Genomic DNA, 12,177 nt, shown 5'->3' with positions numbered 1-12,177 from the left:
AACAGGCTGTCTGGGGTATCAGTAAGAGCTGAGTGATAGGCCTAATTAAAATGTACAGCCCTCCTCTCTCTGTGTCTCCTAACAGCGCTCTGCACAGACAGCAGTGGAGGACAGTGAGAGGATCTTTTCTGAGATGATCCGCTCCATTGAGAGAAGGTGCTCTGAGATGAAAGAGCTGATCAGAGATCAGGAGAAGGCTGAAGTGAGTCGGGCTGAAGGACTCCTGGAGCGACTGGAGCAGGAGATTGCTGAGCTGAGGAGGAGAGACGCTGAGCTGGAGCAGCTTTCACACACAGAGGATCACATCCATTTCCTCCAGGTAACATCACTGGCTCTCTGACAGTCTGCACTGTGTACCCTGTGCACACATGGTGATGTGTGTTGTTACCTGACAAAGATCTGTTCCAGGTATTGACAGAGGAATCTGTATGAACTCTGTTCTCTGTCTGTATGTCTGTCTGTCTGTATGTCTATTCCACAGAGCTGTCAGCCTCTTTGTGTCCCTCCTGAACTTGGAGACTTACCCAGCATCACTGTCAGTCCACACGTCTCTTTTGAGGCTGTGAGGAAATCTGTCTCTGGACTGAAAGATCGACTTGAGGACGTCTGCAAGGTGGAACTGGCCAAAATTTCTGAATCAGGTTGTTAAACATTTAAGGAGAAAAATCCTTTTTTTTCCAGTTTGTATTCCACGCAAAAGCAACAGTCAGTTACGCTGTTAGCACTCTGTAATATTTGAAATCCATCTCAGTCTAAACATTATCTTTCATCCTCTTAATTTCTGTGCTTTTCTCCCACTCTGTCTCTGCAGTGAAAGTAGCCCATATTGTAGAGTCCAGGACCAGAGAGGATTTCTTACAGTGTGAGTGCTCACTTTCAGCTGAGACACACACACACACACTCACACACACAGAGATACTCACACACACTCACACACACATATACTCACACACACACACACACACACTCACTCACTCTCACACATACTCACACACACTCACACTCACACACAGACTCACACACACACATACGCACACACACACACTCACACACACGCACATATGAACACACACACATACTCACACACATGCACATATGAACACACACACACATGCTCATGCAAGCACACACTCACACTCACACACACACACACACACACACACACACACACACACACACAGGCACACATGTACACGCACACATTCTCTTTAGAAAGAAAGATTGTAGTTTCATATTACTCTAAAATATAAATACAGAAATAAAAAATTGAATTGAAATATTGTTACGGTCTCCTACTCAATGATTTTGTGTCTGTTTCTGTGGAAACAGTCAAAACCACGCATGCAAACAAACATATGGAAAAACTTAAATCACGTCGTATAGTGTGGTAGAATGAATAACACACAGACCTTAGATGGACTTGTCCTCATATTAAATCTTATCCGTCTCCTGTATCAGATTCCTGTCAGCTCACACTGGACCCCAACACAGCAAATACATGCCTCCATCTGTCTGAAGGGAAAAGAAAGGTGACCCGTGTGAAAGAGAGCCGGTCATATCCTGATCTTCCAGAGAGATTTGAGGGAAAAGCCCAAGTGCTGTGCAGAGAGGGTGTGTCTGGACGCTGTTACTGGGAGGCTGAGTGGAGTGGGGGTGGGGTTTTTATAGCAGTGTCATATAAACAGATCAGCAGGAAAGGAAAGGGTGTGGACTGTGCTCTGGGAGGTAATGACAAGTCCTGGAGTTTGGACTGCTCTCCCTCCAGATACTCTTTCTGGCACAATAACAAGGACACTGAAATCCCTGTTCCACCCTCCTCCAGAATCGGAGTGTACCTGGATCACAGGGCAGGAACTCTGTCCTTCTACAGTGTCTCTGACACCATGACCCTCCTGCACAGAGTCCAGACCACATTCACTCAGCCCCTCTATCCTGGGTTTGCGTTGCCTCCTGCATCCTCTGTAAAACTGTGTGATCTGGCATGAGGGGGAGAAATTCATATTCAGCAGTCATCAAATCAAAAAGGGAAATTCATACCAATACCATAAAAATAATGTAACAGAAATGTAATTTTATCATTCAAATTCATGAACTAAATGAAATGTAAGATCTTATATTCTTTCAGAAACATTAATTCTATATCACAATGTTAAAAACATTCTTAGGAGTTTTCATGACCTGAATTTGTAACTTGAAGAATTGATTCATTCCATCCATTTTGCCTCTTTTTTCTGTGAATTTCTTTGATATTAGTTAGAATATTATTGACTGGAGTTTTGCTTTATTTCTGTGATGTTTGCTGTGGAATGATGAATTGTTGGGTACAATACATAACATTGCATTGAATTGAAAACATTTTTTTAATCCTCTTCAACAAAACCATTTCTTTTTTGATCAGGATTGTACAAAAATGTGATAGACTCTGTTTAACTCTGTGCAGTTGTGCATTACATTAATTTCTGAAATAAAAGTTTTACAACCTGTGGCATGCTCTAAGATGGGTGGTTATGTTCTCAGACATGTGAAGATGTTTCATAATCACTGAAATATAAAGGCTACATGAGCAACACACACACAATGAGGGAGTGTGCCTTCTACTAAAAGCACATGCTCCATGCACTCAGTTGTTTTTGACTTCAGTCCTTTTTGTATGATTTGTCCTTCTGAATAACTGACAAATCTTTTTCTTGCAAGCACACCTTTTGAGATATTGGTGATGTGTTGGTGTGTTTTAGATGTTGTTGTTGGGTTGTCCTGAAAACCTCCAGTCCTAGAGGGCCGGTGTGTATGCAGGATTAACTCCAGTCCTGGAGGGCCGGTGTGTTCCATGTTGTTGTTATGTTGTTGCAGGTGGATACACATCCTTACTCCTGCTCTTACCACTATGTAAAATCAATCATCAGTCATATTACCACCAGCTCAAACGTGCGTGTCAAAAAAGGTTGAAAATCCCTGCGACAAAAGATGGTGATGCAATATTACATTCAATGATAATGTGGTAAAATTGATCCTGTTCCAATAATTGGTGTCAATCGATTAATTTATCCTAAAACATTATCTTTTTTTATCTTTTTTTAATTTGAGATCGTTATCAAACAAAAAATACAGAGTACGAATGCACAGGTCCAGTACAAAGTACAAATGCGGGTTCCAAAATTTTTGTATTTTTCCCCTTCAGAGTGCTGAAGTTGAACATTAAATGATGGTGTTTTAGCTGTTAGGACTGCTGGATTCAGGAATATAACATATTTTACATAGTTCTCATTTCCTCAACAAAGTCCACAATGATAAACTGGAAATTAAGGCAAGTCAGCTCTTTCTGACAGCTCTGTTCACACCCCACAGCCCCCTATTTTCTCCCTGAATGGGAATCAACATGTTTGGAGCCGCAACTTCACACAGTTCCTTTATCTATAAGCACTTCTAACTTACTTACATGTCAATCAATTTACTGCTGCTATTATTTAACAATTGTGAGCACAATGTAGGATTAACTGCAGGTCTGGAGGGCCGGTGTGTTTTTTTACCTAGTAACACGACCAGTTAGCCAGGCTCAACTTGCTCAGCAGCTAATTTGCCCTATGCGCTTATGAATCCACTCGTGAATTAGACCACAATAAAATGCTACAAAACAAAAACATTAATCAGCTGCTGTTTATATCATGAAAGGTGGCTATAAATGGCAGGCAGCTGGTGAGCCCTGCGCTGGGCAAACGCAAGCGTGAGTGTTTCCTGTTCTGCCCAGTCCACACTGGGGTAATTGGTGCTGTGCCTTCTCCTGTCCATAGTGCGGCCCTGTTCCCCTGACCGGAGGATACAGAACCCCACAGCGTTCAACAACGGCGGTTCCAGACGGCAGGAAAGAGGAGCATTCCCTGCCTGGGGTTTCTTTCTGTTTAGATTTTCTTTTTGGGATGTTGACCTGTGTGCCACCCTTGTATTTTTGTTTGTGTGCACGTGTGTGAGTGTGTGGACTCCTCTCTCCCCGGTGCGTTGATCCCCCTGGGGTGCCAAATTATAAAAGTGTAATGAAAAATGTATTGTACATTCATTTAGGACCTTTCATTGAATTCTTTTTTAAATAATCTTATCTGTACAGAATGTTATATAGGTGCCTAAGACTTTTGCACAGTACTGTAAATGATTGGGCTAATTAAGTAATGAGGAGCCGAAGTTGGTCTAAAATCCAGAAACCTTGCCCATCCCTGCATTAGACTAAATGCTGAACAACATTTCATGGACTATGACTTGGAAAATGCCCATAGAACTCAGCTGTGGATAAATTGCTCTGTAAGTGACCAAACACTCATTACCCTGTCGCATGCAGGCCTGTGTTTGTGTGATATTTATGAGTAAATCTCTACTCTGCTCTTGCTCTTCAGCCTGGCCTCTGTCCAGCTCCACACCACCTGCAACTGTGAGCAGAACCAGGAAGTTACTCCCACTCTCTCTGTGACGCAATTTATGAGAAACGAAACGAAAGTGTCAGTCAGTGTGAGCAGTGAAATGGCTGAAGGTGGAATTTTACTGGATCAGGACCAGTTCAGCTGTGCGATCTGTCTGGATTTGCTGAATGATCCAGTGACTATTCCCTGTGGACACAGTTACTGTAGGGGCTGTATTAAGGGCTGCTGGAATCAAGATGATCATACTGGTGTCTACAGCTGTCCCCAGTGCAGAACGACCTTCACTCCCAGGCCTGTCCTGGGCAGAAACACTATGCTGGCTGACGTCGTGGAGAAACTGAAGAAGACAGGTCTCCAAGCTGCTCCTTCTGCTCTCTGTTACGCTGGACCTGGAGACGTGGCGTGTAATGTCTGCACTGGGAGAAAGCGCAAAGCCGTCAAGTCCTGTCTGCAGTGTCTGGCATCTTACTGTGAAACTCACCTCAAACTTCACAATGAGCTCAACCCAGGAAACACACATAATATCACCAATGCTACTGGACATCTGCAGGACAATATTTGCCCTCAACATAAAAAACTGTTGGAGGTTTACTGTCATTCCGATCAGCAGTGCATCTGTCTGCTGTGCGTGATCGATGAACACAGAGGCCATGATACAGTCTCAGCTGTTGTAGAAAGGACTGAGAAACAGGTAAGGACTGGATCTCTTATGGCAGCTCTGATACTGGATATAATGGGAGAGGTACTGAGTTAATTGGGAACAGTAGGATATATATATATATTTTTTTTTGTTAAGTTTCATAAGATTTATTTGGCAAAATGTAACACACAGCAAAGTATCTGGACATTTGTACAATTCATATTTTAATTAATCACAATTTAATTGTGATTGTAATTTAATTTAATTTAATTAATACTTGTTGTAACTTCAGAACCGTGTTCATTTCAATCTAGTTCTGAGTTGTACATTTTGATGAAGCTTGATCCAATTGGTTGCTATGCCAATCAATGAAGTCATTGATTTCATTTAAATAATATATAATTGATAAAATATTAACACATTAAATCAAATAAATATATTCAAAGTTCACGGTGGTAAAGTAGTGAGAGCAGGAAATTAATCGAAGTCAGCACTCTGTTACAGCTCTGTTTACACCCCACAGCCCCCTATTTTCTCCCTGAATGGGAATCAACATGTTTGGAGCCACGACTTCACACAGTTCCTTTATCTATAAGCCCTTCTACACACTGACCTGCAGGTGGCATTATATGACTGTGTATCATTCAAGATCACATAAATATTAAAATTATGCTTTCAGCATTATTTAACAGTGAAAAACTTCTTCTACCTTACTTCCATGTCAAACAATTTAGTCCCTATTTTTTGTTTTTTGTTTTAAACATGATGCCATTATTTAACTATTGTGAACGCAATATACAATGTTGTGAGAAATCAATCTATCCACAGAAGCAGCTGGGGGCGACACAGAGTCAATTCCAGCAGAGAATCCAGGAGAGAGAGAAGGAGCTGCAGGATCTGAGACAGGCTGTGCAGTCACTCAAGGTGGGTACTGACCAGAGGAGAAGACAACAGCTGGCTGCTGGAAGAGCCATTTCAGGGCTCAGTCAGGGCTCTCCTCCAGTCAGCCAGTGAGGAGCCCAGTGTTGGGCCACTTTCCAGCCCTGTGGGGCTCAATCCCACTGTGGGACACAGGCTGTCTGGGGACCCACTAAGAGCTGAGTGATAGGCCTAATTAAAATGTACAGCCCTCCTCTCTCTGTGTCTCCTAACAGCACTCTGCACAGACAGCAGTGGAGGACAGTGAGAGGATCTTTACTGAGATGATCCGCTCTATTGAGAGAAGGTGCTCTGAGGTGAAAGAGCTGATCAGAGATCAGGAGAAGGCTGAAGTGAGTCGGGCTGAAGGACTCCTGGAGCGACTGGAGCAGGAGATTGCTGAGCTGAGGTGGAGAGACGCTGAGCTGGAGCAGCTTTCACACACAGAGGATCACATCCATTTCCTCCAGGTACCATCACTGGCTCTCTGACAGTCTGCACTATATACTGTACATTTTGATGTGTGTTTCTAAGATCTGTTCCAGGTATCGACAGAGGAATCTGTATGAACTCTGTTCTCCGTCTGTATGTCTGTCTGTCTGTATGTCTATTCCACAGAGCTGTCAGTCTCTCTGTGTCCCTCCTGAACTTGGAGACTTACCCAGCATCACTGTCAGTCCACACGTCTCTTTTGAGGCTGTGAGGGAATCTGTCTCTGGACTGAAAGATCGACTTGAGGACATCTGCAAGGTGGAACTGGCCAAAATATCTGAGTCGGGTTAGTAAAAAAAAACATTTTTTCTAGTTTACATTCCATGCAAAACCAATTGTCAGTCACACATTATCCTCCATCCTCTTCATCATTCTTCATTTCTGTGCTTTTCTCCCACTCTGTCTCTGCAGTGAAAGAAGCCCATACTGTAGAGTCCAGGACCAGAGATGATTTCTTACAGTGTGAGTGCTCACTCTCAGCTGAGACACACACACACACACACACACACACACACGCGCGCGCGCGCGCGCGATTGCAAGCATGGCCACTCATGTACCCACACACATATTCTCTTTCAAAATAAATACTGTATTTTCAAATTATTCTGACCAAAAAATACTAAAATACTGTCCAGCTCTCCTGTTCAATCTTTGTGTGTCCGTTTCCATGGAAACATTCAAAAACATTCATGCAAGCAGACATCTGGAAAAATGTAAATCACAACTGTATAGTCTTGGCGAAAGAATAACAAACAAACCTGAGATAGACTTCATCTTAAATCTCCTCCATCAGATTCCTGTCAGCTCACACTGGACCCTGACACAGCACATAAATGCCTCCATCTGTCTGAAGGGAACAGAGAGGTGACCCGTGTGAAAGAGAGCCAGTCATATCCTGATCATCCAGAGAGATTTGATGTAAACGTCCAAGTGCTGTGCAGAGAAGGTGTGTCTGGACGCTGTTACTGGGAGGCTGAGTGGAGTGGGGGTGAAGGGGTTGATATAGCACTATTGTGTAAACAGATCAGTAGGAAAGGAGATTGCAATGACTGTGCACTGGGACTTAATGACAACTCGTGGAGTTTGGAATGCTCCCCCTCCAGGTACTCTTTCTGGCACAATAACAAGGGCACTGAAATCCCTGCTCCCTCCTCCTCCAGAATTGGAGTGTACCTGGATCACAGGGCAGGAACTCTGTCCTTCTACAGTGTCTCCGACACCATGACCCTCCTGCACAGAGTCCAGACCACATTCACTCAGCCCCTCTATCCTGGGTTTGGGTTTTCTCCTGGATCCACTGTAAAATTGTGTGATCTATATACAATCATATAATTCCAATTCATGTTCTTAATAATACAATGTAAAATCTTATTTTCTTTCATAAACCTTACTTCTTTATTAATCACAATGATAAAAACAGGGCAGACATTGTTATGAGTTCATTTATGTTTACATAATCTGAAGAATAGTTTAATTTCATTTATTTAAATTTTTCTTATAAATTTTCAGTGGTAGAGCACTGGCCGGAGTTTTGCTTTATGTCTGTGATGTTAGTTGTGGAATGATAAATTGTTAGGTGTAGAACATAAAAATGTAATTTGATTTTTAAAATGGTTCATGATCAGCTTCAAAGTAACTTTCTTGACCAGGATTGTATGAAAATGTTATTGACTCCATTTAACTCAAACGGTACAGTTGTTTATTTACATCATTAATTTACGTAATAAAGTAATAAACTATCAGTGGCATGCTGTATTATGGAAATGACAGACATAATGGAGAGAAAATTAAAACGGTCCATTGATGGGTGAGAGGGTTTAAAAAATTAAAAACAATGGTGGAGGTGAAGTTCAGAGTGGTGTCAAATGGTTTTGGAGGTTTGTCCCGTTGCCGCTGTATTTCGACACCAAGCTGCACAGCTCACAAACAACCCTACTCTTTTCAAGTTCTTTGTCTTCCTAGTTTTTTCTGAAATCAAAATGTGCCCAAAGCTCTGCCTTAAGGCTTGAAGGCACTGACTTCAGGGCACCCACCATACAGATCCCAAATATGTCATTAGGTCAAATGGGGCTTCCAAAACACACAAAGCAATTACCGAGTGACCAAGGGAGACATCTCGAGGAGCAGGTGGGGTTTGTGAAAGCTAAGTGGTCAAAAAATATTTAACTTGCCATTCCTGTTGAACAATATACGAGTTTTGTCACAACAGGTTTCGTAAGGACATGGGGGAGGGGAAAAAGGGAGAGACGTCAACGGTTAAAAATAGACCTATTTAATCAACCTAAGTTAAAAAAACAAGAGTCAATGAAAAGTTAATGAAAGTTAATGAAAAAACAAGACTCAGGCATGTTGGTGAGTGGTTGTGTAAAAAGTATGATGAATCAGTGTTGTATGATGCAAAACCAAAAAAAGCCCAATGAAAGATATTTGTGGGGAGCAAGAGCTCCTTCCAAGAGGGGACAGGTGCACTGGCCACAGGTGCTCCGAATCGCACCAACCAGACACCTGTGCAATACCAATGAGGAACACAGGCAGACAAAGATCTGTGGAATCTTTTCACACACAAAATGTCAGGTTCTGTGTTTTTCTGTTATCTGTCTTATGTCTAAGTGTCCCCAGCGTTTTCACCTTTTGTTACCCTCTGTGCTTTCCGTAGTCTGTCTGTCTCCCCATTCATTCCCTGTCATTCGTTTCACCTGTGTTCCACTTCCTGATTATTGTTGCCTCTTGTTATCTCCCTATATATACCTGTCTGTTTTGCTTGTTCAGGGCTAGTTTGTCTTTCTGTTATTCGGTTCCCTACCCCGGTTCTAGCTTCATGTGCCCTGTTATTCTGTCTGGTTCTGCTCTGCTTTTGGATTTTCTGGTTTTTGATTCTCTGCCTGGTTTTGGACTCTGTTTTGGATTTATTTTTTGTACCTTTGCTTGTCTGACTTCTTGGTTTTTGAACTCTGCCCATTTCCCAATTACGCTCTGCCTGCCCTGCATGTACCTGTCTGCCTTGATCATTACCACTGCCTGTCCCTGTCCCTGTCCCTCTGCCTGTCCCTGGATTATGTTTTGGATCATTTTCATTAAAGCCTGCCTTTTTTTCACCTCATCCCTGAGTCTGTCATTTTCCTAAGTTTGTTCTGTTTTTTGTTCTGGTTTTCATTATTTTTTGCCCTTTTTGTACCTCTGTTTTTCTGACCTCCTGGATTTCGACCTTTGCTTGTTTTTTCGTCCATTCTTTTGCTTTTTGATTTGGGTACTGTCTGTTGAGCTCTTGGCTCTGAACTAGGACTGAATAAACAACGTTTTTGGATTATTCGTTTATCTGCTTTTGGGTCCTCAGTACTGTACATAAAGTGGCACGGATGGTGCAGTAGGTAGCTTGCATGTGGAGTTTGCATGTTCTCCCCGTGTTCGTGTGGGTTTCCTCTGGGTACTCTGTTTCCTCGCACAGTCCAAAGACATGCAGGTTAGGCTGATTGGAGAGTCTAAATTGCCCATGGGTATGAGTGTGTGAGTGAATGGTGTGTGTGCCCTGGTGTCTGTTCCCTGTGATGGACTGGCGACCTGTCCAGGGTGTATTCGTGCCCTTCAACCAATGTATGCTGGGATAGGCTCCAGCCCCCCTGCGACCCTGTTCAGGATAAGTGGGTTAAGATAATGGATGGATGGATGGATGGAGTACCGTACATAACAGAGTCTGCATTTGGTTCCCGCCATCCTGAGCCCTGACACAAATAGTGCACACACACACACACACACACACACATACACACATAAGCATAATCCATATATGGTATACAGTGCAGTCCGTAAGTATTTGGACAGTGGTACAATTTCTGTTCAGTTGGCTCTGTACTTCAGCTCAGTGATACAATTTCTTAATGATGTTCAAAAAAGTTTGTTTTGGGAAGCCTATTGTTTGACCTATGTCTCTAACTGATTTTTTTGTTTGTTTCCTATTTCCCAGCCTCATAATGGCTTCCTTGATTTTCATTGGCGCAAATCTGGTCCTCATTTCAGCAATCGCTGGATTCTGAAGGCAAACAAAAGCCTTAAATCAAGACTAGATACTCAAAGCGTGGCTAATACCTGCAATAAAGAAGCCATTGAACAGCTGAGAAGCCAACTGACTGATTACTTTTGGTCCCATAATATGGGGTAATATGAATAAAAAGGGATGTAATTCCTACATGGATCACCAATATGGATATAAATACCCTCAAATGAAAGGTGACAGTCTGCACTTTAACCTCACTTTAAATTCATTGTTACATTTCAGATGTAATGTCCTGAGGCACAGAGCAGAAAGAATAGACATTGTACCACTGTCGAAATACTTACGGAGAGCACTGTATATGGAAATTTGTTGAAGGATGTTGTGAGATAGAACTGCATTTCCCGTGTTAACCACCAGAGGCAGACGACGCCTCAGGACTCTTGCATCTGCGCAGCGGCTGCTTTAAATAGGGATTCTCAAACTCGAGGGCCCTTGTGTGTATGTTGGTTTTTGTTACAGCTAGCCTCTTGATCTGTCTGTGTTGCTCAAAGCACGTGTTCTATCATAAGAACGTTTCATAATTAAAACGTGTCATAATTGAATGCATTAGCCTATTGCAAGTGTGGAACCTGGTTTCAATGAACAAGTGGCAACGCTTTCAAGTTTTCATCTCACCTGTTTTACATTTAATTTAAACGTGGCATTTCATTTAAACCTGTCATTTCAACATTTGTACAAATGTAACCTCTTTCTAAAAATGTTATTTCGCCACAAAACATTATATTAAATAGACTACCTCCGTTAGCGTCGAGAAATAGGCTAGTTGTTCAATTTCAAGGTATAATCAACTGGATCTTTATACGGCTCAATCATTCACATAGACCATGCAACATTTTTAAAATGTTCATTGTTAATGCTAATGAATAATTCCATTCGTTTTCGTACCTGAGGCTGTCGATCGTTCTAAAATTGTCGATCGTTGTCACCAGACACTGTTTATTGTTCGGCATTCCCAAATCAATTTTCAGATTTTAACTCTCGCTGTTTAGCATGCACGTTTCACAGCAATTACATCCCTGCTCGGTTTATAATAGTCTACTCATCTCTAAGCGCGCGTGCTTCAGTCCCTGCCTCTCCTCTCTCAGCGTAGGGAATCGTGCATTACCAAGAGTCGTCTACGGTCTGCAGTCAGCAGGTAGCCTACTCTTTCAGAAAGTAGTTTGGTTTGTTTCCTGTCCGCTCTTATTTCACCTGTAGCCTGCGGATCCGCTTTGAAGATTAAACTTTCAAGCCAGCTCTTCACAACCTCCAACGCCGGCTCGAAGGAGTGCGTCTGTGTGATTAACCAATTTATCTGAACACCGAGAGAAGTCAACGTGGAAGTGATGCAAGAATTTGGCTGCAAAAACAAGATGAACTGCCACGTCGATGTCATACGGAAAATGTTCCCCACCTGAGTTATTGCAAAGACGAGTAATTGTTTCGTGGCAGAATTTCTTTTCTAGTCTTCTCAGCTACTAGCCTATTATACTCATCTGAATGGCTGCACTTTTGCAGTGGCTACGGAACCGAGAGTTGCCTAGTAGTCTATTTACAAATTGTTGGTGAAAAGGCTTTATATCACGACCATACGTTTCTTTAGTCGTGGGAACGTCTCGTAGCCTAATAAATGATTAATTTTCTCGTTTTGCTTTGATAGCTATGGATGTTTTTTTCTAGAAATGAAAGGA

At 42.3% G+C, this 12,177-nt stretch overlaps 2 protein-coding genes across 2 annotated transcripts in view; both read left to right on the top strand.

Annotated features, from left to right (window-relative positions):
* LOC133107573 (uncharacterized) overlaps positions 1-2,445 on the top strand; it is a 41,847-nt gene extending 39,402 nt beyond the window's left edge. The window contains exons 20-23 of the mRNA XM_061216566.1: positions 92-319; positions 482-641; positions 812-862; positions 1,459-2,445. Coding sequence (XP_061072550.1) covers positions 92-319; positions 482-641; positions 812-862; positions 1,459-1,985 — 966 coding nt within the window. The 3' untranslated portion in view covers positions 1,986-2,445. The remainder of the gene's footprint in view (positions 1-91; positions 320-481; positions 642-811; positions 863-1,458) is intronic.
* Positions 2,446-4,491: 2,046 nt separating this feature from the next.
* On the top strand, positions 4,492-8,198 carry LOC133107940 (tripartite motif-containing protein 16-like). The gene is made up of 6 exons (XM_061217270.1): positions 4,492-5,097; positions 5,875-5,970; positions 6,201-6,434; positions 6,583-6,742; positions 6,868-6,918; positions 7,250-8,198. Exons 1-6 carry the CDS (start codon positions 4,507-4,509, stop codon positions 7,786-7,788), a joined length of 1,671 nt encoding a protein of 556 aa, XP_061073254.1. The 5' UTR covers positions 4,492-4,506; the 3' UTR covers positions 7,789-8,198.
* The last annotated feature ends 3,979 nt before the right edge of the window (positions 8,199-12,177 follow it).

The sequence above is a fragment of the Conger conger genome, chromosome 13 (assembly GCF_963514075.1).
Source record: "Conger conger chromosome 13, fConCon1.1, whole genome shotgun sequence".
In the NCBI taxonomy this organism is placed as follows: domain Eukaryota; kingdom Metazoa; phylum Chordata; class Actinopteri; order Anguilliformes; family Congridae; genus Conger; species Conger conger.
This window is presented reverse-complemented; position numbering and strand designations above follow the sequence as displayed.

Coding starts and splice junctions, on each gene's coding strand:
- LOC133107940 (XM_061217270.1), top strand. CDS start 4,507: ATGGCTGAAGGTGGAATTTTACTGGATCAGGACCAGTTCAGCTGTGCG. Junction 5,098..5,874: donor TAGAAAGGACTGAGAAACAG/GTAAGGACTGGA, acceptor ATCTATCCACAG/AAGCAGCTGGGGGCGACACA. Junction 6,919..7,249: donor CAGAGATGATTTCTTACAGT/GTGAGTGCTCAC, acceptor CTCCTCCATCAG/ATTCCTGTCAGCTCACACTG.